We start from the raw sequence: 24551 nt of genomic DNA on the forward strand, positions 1-24551 counted from the left end.
GATAATTTTTATTAAATCATAGAATATACAGTCAGGAAACACTACAGCTATATTTAGCTGTTAGTTATCTCAATAAGCTACTTAATTTACTGGCAGACCAAAACAGGCATACTGAGCATTTTTAATTTTATCAATTAAGAAAAGTCTTCAGCTGTTCAAGTTTCACATATATTCATAAAATTTTTAACTCGGGGGCACAGTTAACATAATTTATTGAGTGTTCTCCCTATAAAATATAAATTAACTTTTCCAAAAACATTCCTCAAAGATACTATAAACAAAAGAAATAAGGGTATGTTTTAGAACAGAAGAGTGTAATAGATGACCATTATGGTAAAAACTAAGGTGCCATAAAAAAAATTTGGCCCAACTATGAACTTTAGACCCTATGAATTTTTATGTTGAATACATTTGGCTATATTGCTAAGTGGGAAAAGGAGGAAAGGAATACCAAAATTATTGTGATCACCAATTTATAAAATCATTATTATTTTAAAGCTAATTGTAAGACTTCAAATGTTTAGAAAACAGTAATTTGTGGGTACCAATTGCATCTTACTACATAACTGTAAAAGGCACTCTTTGGTGCCCAGGCCAGTATTTTGAATACATTGCCAAGACATTTGCACTCCCTAGCTCTGACAATTCAAATACATAGGATTTTATCTATTTTACATTCCTGTTTGATAGAAATTTGAGGCAAATTTTACCAACACAGCCTGAAAAATACCTTGAAAGCAAACCTCAGTCTTCTGCATCTTCCAACTGATTCCTTTACAAACTCTGCACACATACAACTTAAGCCTCTGCTCAGGCTTGTGATACCATGCACACTGCCCACAAGGAAAAAATTAATTGAAAATAAAAGCCACAACTCTGTGTACTATTTAAACTGAATATCCAATTATAAATTGGTACATTGAAGTGTCTAAATAAGATGTTTTTAGCAATCTTGTTAAAAAAATTATTGGGCAAAATATATCTTAATTTTTAAAAACACCCCAAGATTTTTAAAAAACACTTGTACTATACAACTTATAGTAACCTTGAAATTGGTTTATAAGGTTTTAATCAAGGTATTTACATACCAAGTAACGTAAAGCAAAAAACAAAACAAAAAAAAAACAAAACTAATTCCCAGTGACATTTTAGAACATACTAATGCATCAAAGATTTGTATGAAATTAAAATTAAGGCTTTTTCTGCACAATTTGTGTAATTTTAATTTTACATAGTAGCCAACCTTGGAAATGTCAGTCTTAACATTCTGATCAATCCACTGCATTCAATGCAGTGGAGTGTGTTAAGTGTTACTTCAAATAATTACATTGCTGCTACTTCTATGTTGAAGCATGCTTTTTAAACACTGTAGTTATTGAATATTTACAAAGTGTATCATTTAAACTTCATGTAAAAGCACAAGTATGACTGTCTGACTTTAATACAAACACCATACTTGGAATATCCCCCCAAAATGAAATGTAATATACTACAATTTTAATAATCGACACTTTTGGAAGTTTTAAAAATATGTTTAACATGGACCACCGACATTTGCTCAAGTAACTCAAACAATGCTGTTCCTTTTTTAGGGTGCAAAACTTCAGTCTGGCTTCAGTTTCTTTAGGCATAGAGAAAGAAAATATTTCCTCCAAAGCGACTCCAAAATCACGCATTTCTTCTGAATATCACACTTTTTCTCTGCTGACTTCAAATGTGGTCCACCTCAGGGAAGGGGAGGGGAGTATCAGGATTCAGGATGAACTTATATGTGATTCCCAGGTTTTCACGATCCTCCCTTTTTTGCTCTTTTAAAAACACAGTGAGTTAAAATACTGAACAGCAAGATAAAAATGGAATAGTATCTAAGAATCAAAATGTATTAGCCATTTTTCCTATTATATCAAAATTTGTAGTCAGAATTGTCTTTATTGACTTTATTTTAGTTTTTGTACACAAAGAAAAATCATGTTCATATCCATCATGAACAAAAACTTAAAAAGGCAGAACTAGAAGACATGTGTCCTTCACCAAAGCAAATCTGTGCTAAAGGTTCCAAACATTTCAATTTTTAAAATAAATATTTTCATTTTCCGATGTCTACTTTCATGTCTTCAGAGTGTCACAGGAAATCGAAGCCTATCGTGAATTACAATTTTTTTTAAGAGTCCCGGCTCACTGTGTTTGGTAACTTGCCATACCATATCCAGCTTGGTTAGGAGGAGGTATTACAGGGGGAGGAGCTTGTCCTTGGGGAGGCTGAGCACCAAATCCACCCATCCAAGCAGCAGAAGGTGATTGACTTGGAAGAAAAAAAAAAATCTTCAGCAAACACAAGAAAGAAAAAATCACGTATGTATTTACACAAAAATCAAGCAGAGCCTAATCACAGAATAGAAAACCAGAAATCAACACACCTACAACAAATAGATAGATCAAAGAAATAAATGATATATGTATTAGTCTTCGATATTTTTAAGATAACCACAACTTAGCACAATGATGTCTAAGGAGTATCTGTAAACTAATTTTTAAAAAATTGTGAATGATTCAATACATCATCTATTACATAACAAATTTTAAAAACACAAGTTCATGTTGGAAAGACTCTCAAAGGAAGAAATCAGAAAATAAAGGTATGGGCTGGCCCTGGGTGGGGGAATTACAAAGGAGGAACCCACTCTTATCAACAAAAAGGAAAAAAAAAAAAAAGGCAGTTACTTTGTATCACACAAACCTCAGGTTTCTCACACATACCACATAGGCATAAAACCATCAAACTTCTGCATATACCTGGACAAAGATCTTTCACATGCAAAAATAAATAAAAGTATATCACAAATGTAAATAAAATTCTACCAACTGCTTACAGGGGTCATAGGACACACTAAATGTTATCCCAATCCCTCGTTTCTACCTGGGTAATGAGAAGTAATTCCTTAGCCTCATAAATCATATTTTGTTAGATTTGTTTCTATAATGCCAAATAGCTCAATGTATATAATTAAAACAGATTCTCCTTAGGAAAACACACTTTTATTTATTTTTTCATAACCACATGTTTCCATACTGGAAAAACTCAAACAACTTACTCTACTCCAAATCCTTGTTGATTCCATGGTTGCCCATATACTCCATAAGGCGGTACTTGCCACCCATTTGCCATATACTGTCCATATTGTTGTGGGTTTCCATACACTTGGCTCCATTGGCCCCACTGACTATAGTCGACCTAGGAAAAAGCAAATTATTGTTTTAGGGAACACGTAAGAAACACCGTATATGAAGAAAGAGTGGGAGACAAGGAAGAGAAAAACTAAGTAAGCACCCTTATGTGAATAGGACTCTGTTATTTATCATTGTCTAAGTTTATTGGGGTGGTGACACCTGTGAAAAGAAAGTATTAAGATTCAGTTAATACCGCAAATAATCAATTTTGAAATACAATCAACTGAAAGTAGCTATATGCTTTATTTTATTGTTTATTTTACAGAGTTTCCAAAGCTTTTTATGTGATATGTAAGATGGAAACCTTAAAAAGTGCTATGAAAAATCGAATTACCTGTTGGAAGTTTTTAGTCATATCAGGAGATTCTTTACCCCAATAGCATTTAACCACATGTCCTTCAATCGTAGTACCGTTCACCGAAACAATGGCATGGGCTGCACTTTCATGGGTTGAAAATCTAAGAAAGAAAAATGATAGGTTTTGTTTTTTATTTTTTAAGAACCTAACACAGTAAGTAATATGGAGACTCATCAGTTTATACCTGCAAGTTGGTACTTTTTTCTAAAGTACATTAGGTAGGTAGCTTAAACTTCTATATTGCAAAGAAGCACTAAAATAACAGACACTGATACCCTGGGGAACGTAAGTGAAAAGAATGAATCAAATGTAAGAGTAATAATGATATTTCAAGTAGAGTGTTACCTGACAAATGAATAGCCCTTTTCTGGGAAAACTCTTATTTCCATAATTTGTCCAAATGGTGAGAATGTCTGTCTCATAAGCTGATCTATAAAACAAAACATATAAATAAAACATGGCTGATGTGTATCATGAAATTCATAAGAATAGTGATGAAGCTCCTCAGAGGTGATTAGAAAACCAAACATTGTACCTGTTAACCCAGACGCAATTCCTCCACAGTACACAGTACAATTTTTTGGACTTGACTGGTTTACTACATCTTCAAATCTCAACTGCTTAGTGTTGTCTGTATGCAGAAACAAAACAAAAACGTTGACTGTTATATGGTACTATAAAACTGTCTTTTGTTAATTACTATATACTATTAAGATATGCCTCAGGCCGGGTGCAGGGGCTCACGCCTGTAATACCAGCACCCTAGGAGGCTGAAGTGGGCGGATCACGTGAGGTCAGGAGTTCGACACCAGCCTGGCCATCATGACGAAACCCTGTCTCTACTAAAAATTCAAAAATTAAGGCAGGGTGCAGTGGCTCACACCTATAATCCCAGCACTTTGGGAGACTGAGGTGGGTAGATCACGAGGTCAAGAGCTCGAGACCAGCCTGACCAATACGGTGAAACCCTATCTCTACTAAAAATACAAAAATTGGCTGGGTGTGGTGGCACATGCCTGTGCAGCCACTCAGGAGGCTGAGGCAGGAGAATCGCTTGAACCTGGGAGGCAAAGGTTGCAGTGAACCGAGATCACACCACTGCACTCCAGCCTGGGTGACAGAGCGAGACTCCGCCTTAAAAAAAAAAAAAAAAAAAAACGGTGGCTCAAGCCTGTAATCCCAGCACTTTGGGAGGCCGAGACGGGTGGATCACGAGGTCAGGAGATCGAGATCATCCTGGCTAACACGGTGAAACCCCGTCTCTACTAAAAAATACAAAAAAAAAAAAAAAAAAAAAAAAAAAAGATATACCTCAATGGGAGGAGAAAATATAATTTTATTGATGCTATGATTTGACACAGACTTGATCTATAAAATCAGGTGATTCACAGCTCCAAAAATACTTATATCATAGCCCAATTATTTTCAGATAACGAAACATAAAATGAAATTAGTGTCTTGCAACACTAATTAAATACTAAGTCCAGCCTGGACAACACAACCAGACTCTGTCTCTATTAAAAATTTAAAAATTAGCTGGGCATGGTGGCATGTCCCTGTAGTCCCAGTTACTCAGGAGGCTGAGGTGAAAGGATCACTTATACCCAGGAGTTTCAGGCCACAGTGAGCCAAGATCACACCACCGCACACCAGCCTGGGCAACAGAGCCAGATCCTGTCTCTTAAATAAATAAATCAGAAATTGAGACTAGATGAATACATGATACATGATTTTGTGAAGAATCTATAATTTTAACACACATAGTGGATATATCTTACTTTCTTGTGTACTTTTAGGTGCAGGTGGTTTACGTGTGGCCCAGTTGGTTCGGATTTGACGACCACCCAACCACTGACCTCCCATATGCACAATCGCATTTTCTGCATCCTGTGGATAAAAAAGAAAGAAAGCACAATCACAAAGAAAATAGTGATAAATAAGACTCAGCACGATTAAATAAAGCATCAGCACCGCTGCATCCAATACAAATCAGTAGATGAATTCACTAAACATCCTAAACAAAACAAAACTGAACTATTACCAACTAGAAAATGATTTGAACTTGAGTGATTCAATCTAAGCAAAAACAGATACTCTGGCCCTTTATCTTACCACTTCAATAAAATGTAGATGACCTGTAATCCCAGCACTTTGGGAGGCCAAGGCAGGAGGATCACTTGAGGTCAGGAGTTTGAGACTAGCCTGGCCAACACAAGTGAAACCATGTCTCTACTAAAAATATAAAAATTAGCTGGGTTTAGTGGCACATGCCTGTAATCCCAGCTACTCCGGAGGCTGAGGCAGCAGAATTGCTTGAACTCGGGAGGCGGAGGTTGCAGTGGGCTGAGACGGCGCCACTGGACTCCAGCCTGGGCAACAGAGTGAGACTATCTCAAAAAAAAAAAAAAAGGTGATTTAAGTTATTGAAACTGCTTTAAAATCAAAGCCCACTTTATTATTTAATGTTATAGTTAACACAAATGCTTACTTTGGTACCTCTTTTACAAAGAATATATGCAAAAATCAAGATGAATTGCTTAAATTTTTATTTATATAATTTGCTGTAGTCACTAACATCCCAGTCATATAACAGTATCAATAGTAATTTAAAAGGAAGAGTTAAAACTGAGATTTTCATGGTTAAAACTGAATATAATTTACCTACTCTCTAAATTCTCAGATTAGCTCATCTGTCCTAGACTTAGGCTTTACTTCTAAATCCATCTGACCTTTACCAATGTACAAACACAATTTTAATAATCTTCCTTATAGTATAATCATTCTTTTTCTAGCTATTTATTTTTGAGTTTATGAAAGAATGAAATTATACTTTATTATTAAAACATACATAACATTACATAAAAGTTGTGTTTGCAGTTAACATTCAAGTATATTCAAGTTTCAGATTCAATACATTAAGTAACTAATGACTGAATTTAGTATTAAAAAATATAAATTGAGATGGAAGAACGTACCAGTTTGTTATAAAAAGATACAAAACCATAGCCTTTGGATTTTCCAGTTGCCATGTCTTTAACTACCCGGGCATCCCTGTGAAAAGAAGCACAGCTAAATGAGGGAAGTAAGAGCCACCCTCAAAATAAAAACTAAAAGGAACCACACACACTGTATTGTGAGCATTTTTAAAATAAAATTCCAGTTAGCCCTAATTAACTACAACCATTCCTGAACTCTCCCTAATGCTTCTTTACCTGTTAGAAAAAAGCAGTAGGACAAAAACATGTAATAAACATGCAACCTAATCAAATAGCCTGTGCTTTCTAAACTAAATGCTCAAATTTGAAGATTAATAGGAACAACAGTTTCCCTTTCTAATATTCTATTTACTAGTGTCCTCTAAGGTTTACTGATTCTATAAATTACTGTAACAATACTAACTACTTTACCATGCAATCTCTAAATAGTTAAATGTCTTCTGCCTAGTGATACAAAATATATGAAATATTAAAAAATTGAAAAAGAGGAAAAAATAGGAATTAAAAAGGCATACATGGCCTGTTAACAGATTTCTTTATTTTTCTTGGTCAATTCTCTACCATCATTTTGGAGTTTGGGCAGCTGTAAATTTTGAAAAATTGACATTTTCAGAAATTTAAGAAAGGAGAATAAAAAACTAACAACAATGCTAAGCACACCAGTACGAAAACAACAAATTTACACAGAAATTTTAGTGAGTAAGTTAAATGATTGGAAATATAGAACTCCACTGAATATAGAATGTTAAAATGTAAATACTAAAATATGTATATATAAATAATGTATAATAAGAATAAATAGAAATGAGAAAAAAAATCTACAACTGAGTTCCAGTGTGCACAGTTCCTTGCAGTTAGCCTTCAAGATCCTGTCCATTCTTATGAGCAATTCTGCAAAATAACCAGAATGCTATTACTTTTAATTGTGACTTGGACTTAAGAAAAACTGCAGGTCTCAGGTATAAATAAAGATTGAAAAACAGCAACCTGTATTATTTTTATATTGATTTTTAAAATAGTACTACTTACCACATTTAGATTAAAAAGCAAAGCAAATATCAAAACAGAAAGTTAAGAATTAAATCTTTTAAAGAAATTAAATCTATAGAACAACAAATTGAATAGAGAAAATATTGTTGTTCTTAGTTGAAACACTTTCCTGTAAAGTAGTACTAAGATGTTTAATTTAAATCTACAGGAAATATACAAAATAAACTGATTTTAATCAGAAAGATAAATTATGATAAACATTTTCTACAATTCATAATCATTTTTAGTTTTCCAATATATTTTTTTTACCAAGTAACAACAGTAAAATCTGAGCATAAATGTTGTTAAAAATCAAACCACATTTGCCTCTTAACTAGTAGAATCAAATATCACTAACAAAAAACATCTACTAATTAAACCCACATTTATGACTCATACATTGAAACATTTTAATAGTATAACAGTACTTTTCACTTACAGCTAAAATATCAAAAACACATTTATCATAATAAAACATGAACATTTCCAATTTAATCACAATATATTCAAGGATTTACCTACTCTCCCATTTATAAATTCCTCCTATAAAAGTTATTCAACTCTTACACAGTATAAATCACATTTACTTTGGATTAACTCATTATCCTAAACCACCAAATTTTGAAAACACATGACAAAAAAGCTAGACTTTATAAGTTTTACCATTCAAACATCTGCTTCAAAGATAACAAACAGAATCACTTAAATTTTTTTAACATATTATACACAGGATTAGATGAAAACGAGACCCCAAGACACTGAAATGACATTAACATTTTCAACAACATCCACTACTCAAAACAAACCAAAATAAATAAATAAAAAATAACAAAACAAAACAAAACCATACTAACTAGAGAAAGAAAATCTTAATTCAATTATAAGTTAATCATATACAATTCTGCCTATCACAACTGAGTGTAGTACTGATTATGATACTTACGATATTTTACCAAAGGGGGCAAATGCTGATTTGATATCTTCTGTTGTAATTTCTGGACTCAAATCCCCAACAAACACATGGAAGTGATCTGAAATCAGAGCATTTGGTAATCAAATACTTAAGAAGTCAGCCACTAAAACCTTTTTAAGGCAACTCTAGAGGAGGGAAAAAAACCCTATTTAAGCTGGTAATGCTTCCTGGATAATTTCAGAACTCTTCCACAGTAAAATGCAGCAGGAGTACTTACTGGAAGTATCTTTTTTCTGGCTACTTGGTGTAGTTGCCCAGTTTACTTTGACCTCCTAAAAATAAAGATTATATTTAATAAAATTATTAGGCATGTCATGAGTTACAACACTTACCACTTATCAAATCATTTATCAAGCAGGGTTATTTTTGTAAAAGCACTAAGCTGAATAAAGCAAAACCATCACTCAGCAGCTGAGTATCTGTTCAAAAATTTGCCTAGAAAGAATACAAACTAGTTTGACATGCAAATATATGTACTCATAAGGTGCCATCATCCTATTATCTTACCTTTCCCAAAATTTTTCTCCCATTCATAGCAGCTAATGCAGCAGCTGCATCTCTGTGTTCATAAAATTCCACAAAGCAATATGGGTCATTGCTTGTATGCTGCAAAACAGAAAATCCAACAGAAGAGTTGACCCTTCTGCTATCGGGTTGCTGAGAAGAAAATCCAGGAAAAAACATTACTGATAGCTAGGAATGTACAAGGTGAGACTGCATAAGCTTATGAAAGCCTAAGACTTTTAAAATAAGATTTAAAGCTAAACCTGACTTTGCACCTCAGAATACTACTGAACTCAAACGGAACTATAAAAGCAGTTGTAGAATCATGAGCATCAGTATTAAATGAAAATAAAGAATTCTGGTGAAGTCTGTTAAATATAAAACAGAAGCTTATATTAAACCAAACAAAACCTCAAACTCAGATCTGATGAGGACCACTCCTTACCATTGCTTTCCTTCTCCAACATTATTTTTAAAATATGTTCTACTTATGCATCATAATCCTCTGTAAGTGGTATCCCAGGATACAGAAATACAGAATGAACCAACTTTATAAACTCCTGATCAAAATTAGGATCAATACTACAAATGATGGAATTCTATACTGCTACAAAGACTGAATTTTATCGATTTCTTTTCTGGATATGGAAAGAATGAAAATAAAAACAGGAAAATTTAAGCTTTACAACCAGCGACTGAAATGAATTCCCTACCTTCCAAATGTACTGAATAGTCTAATGTACTGAAGATTCTATATACTTTGAATTTGGTCTTCCAAAGATCAGAGAAACAACAGCAGTGATCAAGAAAAGAGGTTCTGAAAATGTATCTGAATAAAATATTCCAAGACAAAGCTACAATTTTACATAATAAAAACACCATATAAAAAATCTATATTAAATATGTTCTGCAACCCTATGCTTGACAGTAGTTACCTAAAACACATTTATAAAGATGTGAAGAAAGTAGTACTACCCAAGCTATAGCAACATTCTCACCTGACAACCAAACTGGAAACGAATTTCTATGAAACTGCAACCTATACTGAAGAGCTGCACAACTGTACAAGTATATATTTTTATGTAAAGCTACAAACAGTTATCATTATTCAATGTAAAATGCCCTATAAGAATAATATTTAAAATGTGGAATTCTAGTTGGACTTACAAGGGATAAATATACCAGATAAAATAAAGATCTTTTCAACAACCACAGTTTTTCATTCCAGGAAAGTTTTAGAAGAAAAATCCAAAATAAGATGTCTAAACAACAGTGGCAAAGGAACCAGAAGGCATTTCCTTGAGGGAAAAAAAGTGGGATCGTTAGTACTGACAACAAAACTATGGGCTCTCATACAAAATCCTACTGTTGTAGCCACGTGAATGCTGTTCTTAAGAGGTAAAGAAAGGAAATGGGGGAAGACTTCAAATTAAAACACACATGTAAATTCTTCTTGTAAAAGAGTTATTACATTTACCCTAAATATTCACTGAAGAAAGGACATCAAAATAAATAAGAGGCTAAAATTGTGCCAGTTGAGTTTTCCTTTCACTCCTATCTCTTTCGCCCCAATGATCTCGAAGGAAAACATTGATAATCACAGCAAAACATACAGGGGCCCAATGGTAGATCTATGACAATCCCATACACTTTAGGAAACTAGTCTACTCATGAACACCAATTTCAAATCTATCTAATAGCAGGCCAGCTCCCAATCAATGTATGCACGTGCATGCACATATACACATGTATTCATTGATATCACATACTTCATATATTCACATCACACTGCATTTAACCTAATTTAAGACACCATTTATTTCTAAGTCACATCCCAACTACCAGAGATAATAAAACTCTAAAAAAATTTGACTTAGAATCAATAATATATATTTGTATTATATAAGGAAAGCTAGAATCTATGATAACATCTAAAGAAAAAAAATCATAAAACTATGGGGGAAAAAGGATTTCTCACATACTGAAATGAAATTTATGAAAGAAAAAAAAATACTGCTAGATACTCTGTATTAGAGTTTATACCCTTTGGAAGCTTCTTATTTACACCACCAAGTGACATCCTAAAAATCAATTATGGGCTGGGCGCAGTGGCTCACACCTGTAATCCCAGCACTTTGGGAGGCTGAGGCAGCTGGATGACTTGAGGTCAGGAGTTCGAGACCAGCCTGACCAACACAGTGAGACCCCATCTCTACCAAAAATTCCAAAAATCAGCCGGGTTTGGTGATGGATGTCTATAATCCCAGCTACTCAGGAGGCTGAGGCAGGAGAATCGTTTGAACCTGAAAGGTAGAGGTTGCAGTGAGCCAAGATTGTGCCATTGCACTCCAGCCTGGGCGACAGAGCCAGACTCTGTCTCAAAAAAAAAAAAAAAAAAAAAAAGTGCTCCTGCCTGTAACCCCAGCACTTTGGGAGGCCGAGGTGGGCAGTTCACAAGGTCAGAAGATCAAGACCATCCTGGCCAACATGGTGAAACCTAGTCTCTGCTAAAAATACAAAAAAAAAAATTAACGGGGCTTGGTGGCACGCACCTGTAGTCTCAGCTACTCAGGAGGCTGAGGCAGGAGAATCGCTTGAACCCAGGAGGCCGAGGCTGCGGTGAGCCGAGATCATGCCATTGCACTCCACTCCAGCCTGGGCAACATAGCGAGACTCCGTCTCAAAAAAAAAAAAAAAAAAAATCAATTATGGCTGGGTGCAGTGGCTCATGCCTATAATCTCAGCACTTTAGCAGGATGAGGCAGGAGGATCACTTGAGCCTAGGAGTTCAAGACCAGCCTGGGTAACATGGAAACTAATCTCTACAAAAACATTTAAAAATGAACTAAGTGTGGTGGTGTTGTCCCAGCTACTTGGGAGACTGAGGTGGGAGGATCGCTTGAACCCAGGAGTTGGAGGCTGCAGTGAGCCATGATGGCACCACTGCACTCCGGCCTGGACGACAGAGTCAGACCCTGTCTCTTAAAAAGAAAAAAAATCAGTTATGTCCCTACCTTATTTAGTATTGTCACCAATTTTTGTTGGATGACATAAATGTCAAGACAGAGAAATATGAGACTTTACAAGTTCAAATCTAAGAGTTCTAGAATACGGAAGTTATGAAAATTCATTTCGAGTCCCTCTACCCTTCAAATAGCTATATGTATACATGGGGTTTTAAAAAATACTGTTAAAATAAATCTTTATCAAATGTTTCTCAAAAATTTTCTAGTGACTCTTTCCCCACTTTCTCACAACGCGTTCTCTCCTAAACCTACTTCTGTCGGCTTCTAAGCCAACCATGCCACTGAAACTGCATGTAGAGCTCAACAATGACCTCTCTGCTGCATCTGTGATCCCTTTTCCATCCTAATCTTTACTTCCAAGCAGAATTCACTACAGTTGACCACCATCCTCCTTTAAACATTCTCTTCTCTGTATCCTACCACACTCAGGTTTTCCTGTTTCCTCACCATAGGATCTTTCTTCCTTTATGCAAACTCTAAATGTTGAGCTGGTCCAGGGCTCAGACCTCACGGCCTCTGTGCTCTTCTTCATCATCATTCTCTCTCTGTGAACTCACCTAGTCCCATGGCTTCAAATACCACTGCAAGCTTCAGCATTGGTCTCTCCAGAATTCCAAACTACTTTATCCAACTGCCTAATCTAACATCCACTTCAATGTCTAACTCATGTCTTAAATCTAACATTGCCAAAACACAATTCCTGATTAACACCGCTCCCTGTGGTGACATCCATCACGTCACCCCCATTTTAGCAAATAAATAGCATTACCACCTATGCAACTGCATTACCATGAATCTTAGGGTATTTCCCGATTTCTTCCTTTCCCTATGTCCCACAGCCAACCTAGTGCTATCAATTCTACCTCCAAAACATATTCCAAATCTATCAACCTCTGTCCTTATCTTGACTTCGGCTAGCACGTTTGAGAATAAGCCTCTATCATCTCTTACCTAGACTAGTGAAGCAAATCCAGATGGTTTTTCTCCTTCTGCTCTTGCCCGCTATAATCTATTCTCCATATAACAGACATTCTCTACATAGAGTAGTAAGCTTAAAAATACAAATCTTGGCACCTCATCCCCCTGCTTAAGCCCCTCCACTGGTCTGCCACTGCGACCAGAGTAAAACCCAAACTATGTCATGGCCCATAATGCCCTGTGATTCTGAATCCTGCTGTTAGTTAGACTCATTTCCCTCCATCCCTCACCAGACTCTAGTAATCAGCCTTTGATTCCACAAACACAAGTTCATTACCAACTCAAGACTTTTGTATTTGCTGTTTCCTCTGCCTCCAGCTGTTACCATAGATAGCACCATCTTGTTAGTCATCTCAGCTCAAAGAGGTGACATCTCTCATCACCTAGCCTATATAGCACCAACCCTCCAATCATCACAGAACTCGGTTTTATTCTCTTCATGGCTTACATCCCCATTTGCTTGGGGAACTCATTTGGCTGTCTCTCCATTATATCTCCAGTACCTTGTATAGTGCCTAGTGCAAAGGAAATTTTTGATCGATGAAAGCACAAATAATTAAAGGCAGGAAAGAAAAATATAATACACCAGAACAAAATGATAACTGTCATTAGTTGGGAAAGATAATCAAAAGGCCAAAGCACTTTAAAGGTTTTTAACAGCTCTCCGTTTCAGTACCAAACAAACTTCTCAGCACAGTTTCTAGCCCTTTCTATACACTCCTGCCATCTCTTCTGACTAATCCCATTTTAAACTACAACAATGCTACAGGTTCTATTTTTCCCTCTCTGCCCTAAGCACTCCTGCTCTCCCTACCAACCTGGATCAAAGTTCCCTTTATTTGGAATCCCTTCTTCCCTCAATTCCTTTCTAGCCAGTATGTACTACTATCCTTTTAAGGTTCCCACCTAGGCACTGACTTCTCCAACAAGCCACTCGTTGACCTCAGGCTGTGCTGGATACCCATTTGCTCCCGCAGCACTTTAAGCTGTCTGCTTCTGGAGCCTTTATTATCCTATATCCTAAGTGCCTGCTAACTCCTTTGTCTCCCTACTAAACTGTAAAATTCTATGGGACGAGGAATTATCTTTATTCACCAGTGTATCTCTAGCACTTACTGCAGTATCTAGTACAGAGTAAACAGACAAAAAGAAAAAAAAAAAAAAGCTGATCAATGAACAAGACGACAAGGAAAAAAAGCCTAAAACATGACTCATCGGGTGCTGCTAGTCTTAGCAGGAAAGCATAAAAAGGTTAAGTATTTGCTACAGACACAAGAGACAAACAGTCCTGCACACTACACATATAACCTCGTGTTCTCGCACACGAACATATAGTGTCCAAATCGTTAACATTCTTATTGGAATTGTATGAAATACTTTCCAGTTTTTCACCACTCTGAAATGAGCTCTAATAGTGTTCTAAAAGCAGAATCACTTCAAGATAACCACACCACAAAGAATGACCGTTTGAGATTAACAGCACAGAAACTTTGCCCTCTCAAATAAAACTCCATCCTAAGTCTAGTTTGTGAGCCAAAGCAAAGTAATAAGTCAACACAACACAAATCTCTCCACCAGAATAACTTGAGGCTTATAACGCAATTTTAAAATCATGCTAATCAACCCATCATGCTAATTGTCAGCACATGGAACTGGGAAGATCTTACCTCTGTTATCATTTTACAGCTTTTACAGGGTCCAATCTGACTGAACAACTGAAGTATAAGGACTTCTGTCACATCTCTGGAAAGGTTACCTACGTATCTGCACAAGAAAAAAATATGTTATCAGCAATTTTTCCTTTAGCTCTGGCTCTAATGTGTTATCATTTAATTCATCACCTTTTCTTTTTCTTTTTCTTTTTTTTTTTTTTGAGATGGAGTTTTGCTCTTGCTGCCTGCCCAGGCTGGAGTGCAATGGCATGATCTCAGCTCACTGCAACCTCCGCCTCCCAGATTGAAACGATTTTCCTGTCTCAGTCTCCCGAGTAGCTGGGATTACAGGTGCATGCCACCATGCCTGACTAATTTTTGTGTTCTTAGTAGAGACGGGGTTTCATCGTATTGGTCAGGCAGGTCTCGAACACCTGACCTCAGGTGATCGGTCCGCCTTGGCCTCCCAAAGTGCTGGAATTACAGGCGTGAGCCATCGCGCCCGGCCACTTTTTATTTCACTTTAACTTCCTCTGTTTTCCATAAAATTTATCCAATTAAATCTGATCCTATGAAAGTAAGATTAACCCTTATTTAGGAAAATAACAATTGTTCTTAGGCCACTAAAATACCACTCTGAAAGACATTTAAAAAACAAATCAATGTGATCTTGTATACCCCAATGGCATTATTATTCTGTATCCTGGATATAATTTTCTCATCTTATTCTAATTGTTAAAATTTTAAACCGGTCTCAAGATAACTACAATTTCTAATTAAAAATAATTTATAGCACACACACACACACACAAATACAACAAATACTAATTCATTAAAACACCTGATTGTAATAGGATATTAAACATAAAGTGAGTTTATCTTAGACTCCCAACCAAAGCAATTACATGAACAAAGAACAGAATTAGAGTAAAGTTATAGTAAAACATACAGAGGGTGGAGGGTTTTTGTTGTTTTGTTTTTGGCTAAGTAAGGTTACTTGCAATGATGTCTTCACTACTTCATTTTAGGAGAGCAGGGAAAAATATAAAATTTCCTAGTCTAAAATGCATCAGAATCAACAAAATACATATGCATTTTTTTGAGATGGAGTCTCACTCTGTCGCCCAGGCTGGAGTGCAGTGGTGCAATCTCGGCTCACTGCAACCTCTGCCTCCCAGGTTCAAGCAATTCTCCTGCCTCAGCCTCCCAGGTAGCTGGGACTACAGGCGTGCACCACCACGCCCATCTAATTTTTGTATTTTTAGTAGAGACAGGGTTTCACCATGTTGGCCTGGCTAGTCTCAAACTCCTGACCTCAAGTGATCCACCTGCCTGGGCCTCCCAAAATGCTGGGATTTACAGGAGTGAGCCACCATGCCCAGCCAACAAAATATATCTTAATGTAGATAAAAAAGCAAATACAAAGATGTCTTAAGAAATTCAGAGAAAAATTAAGACAAATCCAGGTATATTTTTGACTATGGACACTTAAAAATTTGGGGTTTTTTTTCTAATTACAAATTGAACGTATGTGTTTTGTGTAAAAGATTTTAAATACAGGAAAGTTTAAAAAAGAAAAGAAAAAAATGCTACTTCACCATGCAGAGATGACCACCTTGGTTTATGTCTTGTTCTATCGATTTATCTTAATTTATCTCAATAAATTGCCAAACACTTAAGTCTTTCTGGTATTCTATGCATAATTCCTCAAATTTGCATCCATTATGAACAACATCATAAACCAAACAATATCTGTAAAATTTAACAAAATTCATTCTGGAAAGTAAATTTCTTTTTCTACTTGTAATATATTACATCTGGAAACTGAGTATTAAGACCAAAATAAGACTTGCAACATAGTTGCCACATTAAATACACAATATGCTTTAAAATGGAATACTCAAAGGGAAAAATAGACTGAGAAAGCTTAGGTTAAGTAAAAAACTGAAAAGATCCAATTAAGAATTAGTAGCAATTTTCCAGTTAAGAATTTTATTGCAATGAGTACTAATAACCTTAGTGTACCTGCTCTAAAATTGAAACACACATCCAATATTACTTAAATAGAGGACTAAACAAGTGACAAACTGGCTTACGTTCACTGTGCCACCTTTTCCTCCTAAAGAGCTGACCCATCAGCAGGCAAATGTAGTGACATACTTTTTCCAGCAGGAGTAAAAAGTTATTGGGTTATGAGCCAGCCATAGACTGCTTGCCCCTTCTTAACTTGTAGGTGTTTGTAAGCCTGTATCTCTGAAATGATTTCTTTTTGTATAGAGTAGACCTACCTGTAAGAAAAATGAACAACTGACCGGGCATGGTGGCTCATGCCTGTAATCCCAGCACTTTGGGAGGCTAAGGCGGGCGGATCATGAGGTCAGGAGTTTGAGACCAGCCTGACCAACATGGTGAAACCCCATCTCTCCTAAAAATACAAAAATTAGCCGGGTGTGGTGGTGCACACCTATAATCCCAGCTACTCGGGAGGCTGAGGCAGGAGAATCGCTTGAACCTGGGAGGTGGAGGTTGCAGTGAGCCAAGATCGCACCACTGCACTCCAGCCTGGGGGACACAGTGAGACTCTATCTCCAAAAAAAGGAAAAAAGAAAAACAAACAAGCGATCTTGAGCTTCTAAACATTAGGTTCCTTGCCTAAAAGGCTAGTTAGCTCATTTCTAAAAGACGGATGGATAAAACTCAATTTCACGTATTGAAGCTAGCTAATAAAAAAATTAAAATAGAATTATCACTTTAATATAACACATTTTAAATAGTTTTCTATTTCCATTACTGTTTAAACATCAATTTCTTCAGGAAAAACTGTATGGGCATTAGTTACCTTCTGTATCTAATAGTCACAATAAAAGCTGTCACTGCTTAATAAGATCTTTATTCCGCCAGGTGCAGTGGCTCACACCTGTAATCCTAACACTCTGGGAAGCCATGGCAGAGTGGATCACTTGAGGTCAGGAGTTCAAGACCAGCCTGGCCAACATGGTGAAACCCCATCTCTACTAAAAATACAAAAAATTAGCCAGGCGTGGTGGCAGGCGCCTGCAATCCCAGCTACTTGGGAGAGGCTGACGCAGGAGAATCGCTTGAATCCGGGAGGCGGAGGTTGCAGTGGGCTGAGATCATGCCATTGCACTCCAGCCTGGATAACAAGAGCGAAACTTCATCTGAAAAACAAAAATAAATCCTTATTCCAAGTCAACCTATTTCCTGTCAGTTACAGATCTTAAAGAATTTCTAGAGGCATATTTAGATACATTAATTTACATTTCTAGCACTGAAGGCAAAGATGAAAATGTTAATATCTAAGTTTAGAATGTCATGAAATATTTATTAAAAGATCCAGTGTTAAGGTTTCCTATTTTTCAAATTATCTTCACTCAAAGTTAAGTGTTAAGCAGCAAACTCAATTTCAAAAACTAACATGAAAGGACTTCCATAACAACACACACAATATTTTAATTTACCAGGATTAAAAGGCCATGATTCACTATATAATTTCACCTAAACTTTACCCAAATTTCAGACTGCCTTTTCTTTTACTGAGTTCTTGTACCGAAATTTCAGATTGCTTTTTCATTTCCATTTGCCTTCATGCATCATAACACTTGAGACGTACTGTATAGCTTTTAAAGTACTGTTCTATTCTGTTGTAAGTACCTTTACATTATCATAAAATAATCTGTCCCAAAGTAAATACTAACAAAAATATTTAAGACAAAGTTCAATGCCTGACCTAGTAAGATCATCTCTTGGTAGTTCATTGAAATGATATCTTTATTCTTTCCAAATTACAGCTTCTACACTTCACTTTCTTTCTGCTCTGGTTATGAAGTAGTCAACCTAAAGTTCCAAGTCTTTAAATATATAATTTCTACCTAAAGAACATATACGAAATAACAGAAAAAAGACAAATGGCTCCAATTTTTGTATTGAGAGGTCAATTCAAAGAGTAAACACTTAGGAAATACCAGAATGATTTTTAACTCAAGGAAAAAATTTAAAAGAGGCATACCTTAGAGTCTATTTTGTCTTCTAAGAACAGGAACTGTAGGAACTGAAGCATTAAAAACTGAAAATGACACCTTTATCCCTAGCATCAGGGTTAAAATCCAATTTGAGGCTAGAAACTTAGCAGTTTCACAGTAGGCAGAAGTTCACATTGCCAAACTACTACTTGTGTCTGACTGGGCAGAATTTTAAGTTAAGAATATCATGCCTTTCAGAAGACTAATGACACTTTTCAACACTGAATGTGCTCTCACTCTGAAAAGAGTAGCCCTACCAAGGCTGAAATTATCAGCATTTTCACACAAAAAACTATACCTAAATTTCCGTAACAGTTCTGCTTTTGTTCTTGACAAGTCCTATACAAGAAGAGATTTTGCAATAATATTCTTCAATAGATCTCTAATTAATTGTTCGTCAGTACAGTATTTCATTTTAGGAAGAAGGCATGATGGAAGAGAGTTGCAGGAGGTACAACTAAATTGACCAACTATATATATGAGATATTCACATTTACACACACACACACACACACACACTCTCACTCTCTTACTTTAAAGAAACAAAGAATATGATTAAGTTGAATTTGAATGAGGGGCTTGATTATAGCAACAGTATAGACAAATCCATGGTATAGCCAGTCAATTTTTTAATATTTTATAGAATTTTCTTCTGCTTTGCTCTTATTCAGATTATACTCTAAATCATTAGCTTATTTCCAGGAAGAAAGAATTGCCTTAAAGGAAGGGATTGCATAACATGGTATTACATGAATTCCTAGCAATTTTGGTGCATCAGATAGACGAAGAAAATAAGCTACAATAAAACACTATTACAATTTAGTGTCATATTGTAGATTCAGATATACCATGGATCAAATCACTGCACTACAAAGCTACACACAACCCACGCCTGAAACGTGTGTCCCACAAGGCAGGTGTCAGACAGTCCAGTTCCAACACCAGTATTACACAGCATGATCTTGTTTGTTTTTTTAGATCACAAGTTACTCAATGCATAATACCCCAAAATAAATGTCAAATGAGAATGAAGAACATCAGAAAACAGACCTTTAAAGCAACTATATGACAAATAGAAATTTAGGCTCAACATCAAAGCAATTCTATGCCACTTTAAATACCATCAAATAAATTAGTAATACTGTAGGTAATGAATATTTAAAGACCTACCTAGGCTCTAAACACCATATTGTTTTCTGAAGATAGAACCATATGTCTTAGCTTGTGTGTGTCTGCAGGAAAAAAACCTCACTAGTAACACACAGGCATCTTAAGGAAACAATTTAAGATAAGCTTTGTTAAGAACACATTCTTTTAAAACATACTGGCCACTTGAAAAACCTAATCCATAGCTCACAATGTAAAATATAAGATCTCCATAAACAAAATAAAACCCTACTAGATATCAACGTCTAAAATCATGTTCAAAGTTTGCATCATGTTACTTATATCTAATAGAACCCTTTGAGAATATGTAAAACGTACTCTTGGAAAAACTACTATGCATTATTTGTATTAAACTCTAATAAAAATCCCAATTGTGAAACATTTGTTTTTATCTCAAGATTTTACATTTGAAGGTTTTAAAAAATATATAAAAGTCAACAGACTGCACCACGTGTGACGGTAATGTCTGCCTACAATCTTAGTTCAACCAGGACTTTTAAAAAAGAACTTAATACTAATTTAATGAAAGAAGTACAAATCATTGTAGAAATACTGAGTACCTCTTATGTTCCAGGCAGTGAACTAAGTGCTGCAGGGATAAGACCTAGGAAGATGTAGTAGTCCTTCTCTTAAAAAAAAAAAAAAAAAAAAAGAAAGAAAGAAAAAGAAAAAGTCCCCATGGGAAAGGGTGGGAGAAGGAAAAAGGAAGACAGAATAGTAAACACGTACTGACATACAAAACAACAGAGCTTAAGATGTCTATTTATTCATATGAACACATGTCACAGTTTTAGAGAACTGTAAACATAGACAACTTAACTGTTTCAAAGAAAGAACAAGAGATTAGAGAAGGTAGAGGAAGGAAATAAGTGACAAAGAAGTTAGCTTATTAGTCTCCTGGAGAAATTCTGATAGGGATGAAGACAAGGTAGATGCAAAGATAAATAAAAGACATCAAAAAAGCACATTCTTGAGCACTACAAAACCAGACATTCCTCTTGGTAAGGAACAGACAGATACAGTAAATGAGACCCCTACCATGAGTATTTATCAATCATTCAGTGTGTGATGATGACACTTCAGATTTTTAGATACGATGTAACTTTTATCTTTGTTAAATACATGTTAGCTAGTCTTTAAGTCTAGCTTTCCCAGATGCTTATATCAAAGTACACATTGTAACTCAACACCAAGTCTTGGCTTCAACAGATGTTGAAGGACAAATTTTCTTTCTTTCTTTCTTTCTTTCTTTCTTTCTTTTTTTAATTGTTTAGATAGAGTCTCGCTCTGTCACCAGTCTGGAGTGCAGTGGTGCGATCTTGGCTCACTGCAACCTCCACCTCCTGGGTTCAAGCGATTCTCCTGCCTCAGCCTCCTGAGTAGCAGAGACTACAGGCGCGCACCACCATGCCCAGCTAATTTTTGTATTTTTAGTAGAGACGTAGTTTCACCATGTTGGTCAGGATAGTCTCGATCTCTTGACCTCGTGATCTGCCCGCCTCGGCCTCCCAAAGTGCTGGGATTACAGGTGTGAGCCACCGCACCTGGCCTGAAGGACAAATTTTAAGTGTGTCCCAATTCTTTCTTCTAGGGAGAGAAGGCAGAAATGGAAGACAACACAAAACACAAAGACGTTCTACTAAACAAGCATTGCATTGAAGCATTTGATGTGCTTCAGTAGGCCTCAGATTCTCAAAACGGGATGGATTCTTTAGTGAGACGTTAGAGAACACATTTATTCCTGTACAAGGCCACACACAAAAAAATCTCTATCAATATTGAACATCTGTCTTCTTTACTGAGCATCCTTTCTTTGGTAGGAGTGAAGAGATGTGAAGCTAGTCAAACTTCTCGAGTGCCCATCCACCTTATCTATTCCCCAAAAAGTAATTTCCCCATCAGACAGCAGAGCCAAGTGGACTATGATCCTATCAATACCAGGAGAGGCAAGAGAAACAAAGCAGCGATCTGACTCCTTGGTACTCAAGGTAGGAGTGCTGAACCTGGAGAGGCCGGGAAATTAGGGTGCCCAACTTAAACATTTAATTAAAAACTATTCAGACTTAAAAAACAAACAAAAAAAAGATGCAGAAGAAAGGAGTGCCACACTACTCAGAAAGGAATGCAAATGCTGAGTCATCACTCTTCATTGGGAAAGGAAGGAAACCAGAATTAAGTGGTTGTAAGATAGAATTCATTCATTAGATTGGGCTTCAGGTAAAAAGCAACAGCAAGAGAGGAGAAAAAGCGTTCAGAAGACACACATCAAATAGCGGATGAAGACATAATTTTAGCCAACTCTGAAGGTTTCGACGCACAAACAGATTAGGAAGAGGCAACACCTAGAGAGCAAAAGGAGTTTAACAACTGGTTGTCAGTTTAGCGTAGGGAGCGCTCAAAGTAAACTTCTTTATCCAAGAAGGGAAAGATGCTCGGGCAGCAAAAGGTATCCCTTATGCACTTCAAAAGTAGCGGGCGCTAGGCGGGTGTTTCTGACAGCGTGGGCGGGGGCACGTGGGGCATAAAGAGAGAAGGGGCTTGAGTGGTAAAAGAGTGTCCTGCTTTCTCCGAGAGCTTAGCTGGGGAGAAGAGCCGGGAGCGACTCGAGCTGAGGACGTGTAAGGGGTGAGTACTAATTCCTCGGGGCCCGCGGGGCCCACCCCCAATCCCACCCCCGCCAGGCCCTTTCCCCGTGGGCACCGGCAGCTCCAGGCCCAGCCCAGGGTGCCTAACGCGCAGGGGGTGCAGGAGTTCTCCTGGGCCTGACAGCCTCAGCCGTGCAGAAACCCGGCCTAGGGAGGGCATGCAAAGAAGGGCGCCAGAGAAAAAGGTCGAGACAAGCCCCAGACCCCAGGAAGTGACTGTGTTTGGGGGAAGGGAGGATTTCCTTCCCAAGGAAAAGGGGACAGATGAGGAATGCACTTCGCGTCCATGCCGCCCTGGTCAGGGAGCCGCCTAGAGTCCCGGCTTCGACCCAGTCTCTCCTGCTCCCTCCCTTAGCGTCCCGCGGTGCCCGGGCCTCTTGGCGCCTGGCACCCCTCGTCTCGGGTACTCACAGAGTCCGGGGCTGCCCGTCGTCTTCCATCATGGTGGGTGCGACGGAGCGATCCCGGGACAAGGGGGAGGGCAGGGCTGGGGAGGGGAGGGGGTGGGGAGGAAGGGGAGGGGGGCTCTGGGCACCGGCTGGGGACAGAGGAAAAGGTACCGAACCCTGCTCTCGGGCTCTCTCCCCCCAGCCCGCTCCGGACACTGCGCTCCAACCAGGAGGAGCAGGAGGAGGAGGAGGATGAACAAAATGGCCGCCGCCACCAGCCAGGCAGGAAACAGGGCAGAGCGCAGGCGCGACCCGCCAGGTCACCGCTCAGGCCAGCCGCGACAGCCTGCAAGGGGGACGACAGAGAGGAGAGAAAAAAGGGCCGCCGAGGAAACCCTGGGACCCGCTCACGACGGATCACGTCGTCGCTGTGGGCCTCTGGCCGGCCGAAGCCCAGCCAGCTCCAGGAGAGATCGGGCAAAAAGAGAAACGCCGTGAAGCCGAAGTCTCTGGGAATTGTGGTCCTGGAAATGAGAGAGGGAAGCACTTCTGCATAGGACTTCTGGAACCTGTAGTCCAGAGGAACCGCCGGCGACCGCCCGCGCTGGGACACGAAGAGGAGACTTCTGGGTAGTGTAGTCATACGTGAGGACGTGCGACGACCAGGAAGTCGGCGGACTGGGAGGTGAAAGGAAGAATAAAAGCGACATTGAAAGGCGGGGAGACCAAGTGGGAAAAAGCGCTGCCTGGGAAGCGAACTACAAGTCCCAGAGTGCCTCGCGCCGGGGGCTGTCCTCGGACTGCTCCAGGCATTGTAAGGCTCTTCTGTTGGCCCAGTCTGAGCTGCTGCTCCGCCTTCGTCCAGCCCGAGAGCGGTTTCTTCAACTGCGGCTCAGGGAGCGCTCTGCCTCCGCGTGGTGTCCGAGCCAGCAGGCCCGTCCGGCCCTCCTGTGTTCATCAGAACGGCTGGCCCGCGTTAGTCAACCGCCGCTTCGCGCGACAGTCAGGAGAGAGGCTGGGCTGGCGGGGACCCGGAGGGGCTGGGGTGTTTTGGGGACGCGTTTTCCCCCACACATAGGTATTTCTAGCCTATTGGTTAAATACAAGCAGGTGGCCTGCTTGCAAATTGCTTTACAAGTTTCAGAGGCTTCCCTATCCAGTATCTCATCGGATAATGGGGTAAGAAGAGCAGTCCTCTATTATAATGACTTGCCCAACTCCCCCCGTATTCTTGGAGTTGAAAAAAAAAATCCTTGGGCAGAGACGTGCACAGACATCAGTCATGTGGGGTAGGAACGCAGTTTTGGATGAAGATGAGGGAAACCATGTTCACACTAGCTCTGCAGCCCTGTAGAATTTGTCTTCTCACCCCCCACAACAGTTCCTGGTGTGCTTTTTTCCTCCTCTAAGTACCTTCAGGAGAAAGTACTTGGTCTTGTAGCTTAGTGAAGAGTGGCGATGAAGAAAGATCTTTCAGTCCATTGCCAGAACTTAACTGTCCTGGTTAGTAATAGCTTAAGAGTTGCTTCTGCCAACATGTACTAAGTGCATGTCGACCTCTGCAAG

The 24551-nt window shown here is 38.2% G+C and overlaps 1 protein-coding gene across 7 annotated transcripts; it reads right to left on the reverse strand.

Annotated features, from left to right (window-relative positions):
• Nucleotides 1-1922: 1922 nt before the first annotated feature.
• TIAL1 (TIA1 cytotoxic granule associated RNA binding protein like 1) lies at nucleotides 1923-23558 on the reverse strand. 7 transcript variants are annotated; one of them, XM_007964254.3, is made up of 13 exons: nucleotides 23008-23545; nucleotides 19955-20016; nucleotides 14760-14856; nucleotides 9092-9241; nucleotides 8802-8856; nucleotides 8555-8642; nucleotides 6562-6637; nucleotides 5365-5473; nucleotides 4122-4217; nucleotides 3932-4016; nucleotides 3563-3686; nucleotides 3093-3232; nucleotides 1923-2302 (listed from the first exon to the last, which is right to left on the reverse strand). In XM_007964254.3, exons 3-13 carry the CDS (start codon nucleotides 14769-14771, stop codon nucleotides 2176-2178), a joined length of 1062 nt encoding a protein of 353 aa, XP_007962445.1. In that variant the 5' UTR covers nucleotides 14772-14856; nucleotides 19955-20016; nucleotides 23008-23545; the 3' UTR covers nucleotides 1923-2175. The 7 variants fall into 7 exon arrangements, with proteins under 7 accessions (XP_007962445.1, XP_037865540.1, XP_007962442.1 ...); XM_038009612.2 differs by having other exon boundaries at nucleotides 9092-9190; nucleotides 23008-23544; XM_007964251.3 differs by lacking the exon at nucleotides 19955-20016 and having other exon boundaries at nucleotides 23008-23558.
• Nucleotides 23559-24551: the final 993 nt, after the last annotated feature.

The sequence above is a fragment of the Chlorocebus sabaeus genome, chromosome 9 (genome assembly GCF_047675955.1).
Source record: "Chlorocebus sabaeus isolate Y175 chromosome 9, mChlSab1.0.hap1, whole genome shotgun sequence".
NCBI classification, from domain to species: Eukaryota; Metazoa; Chordata; class Mammalia; order Primates; family Cercopithecidae; genus Chlorocebus; species Chlorocebus sabaeus.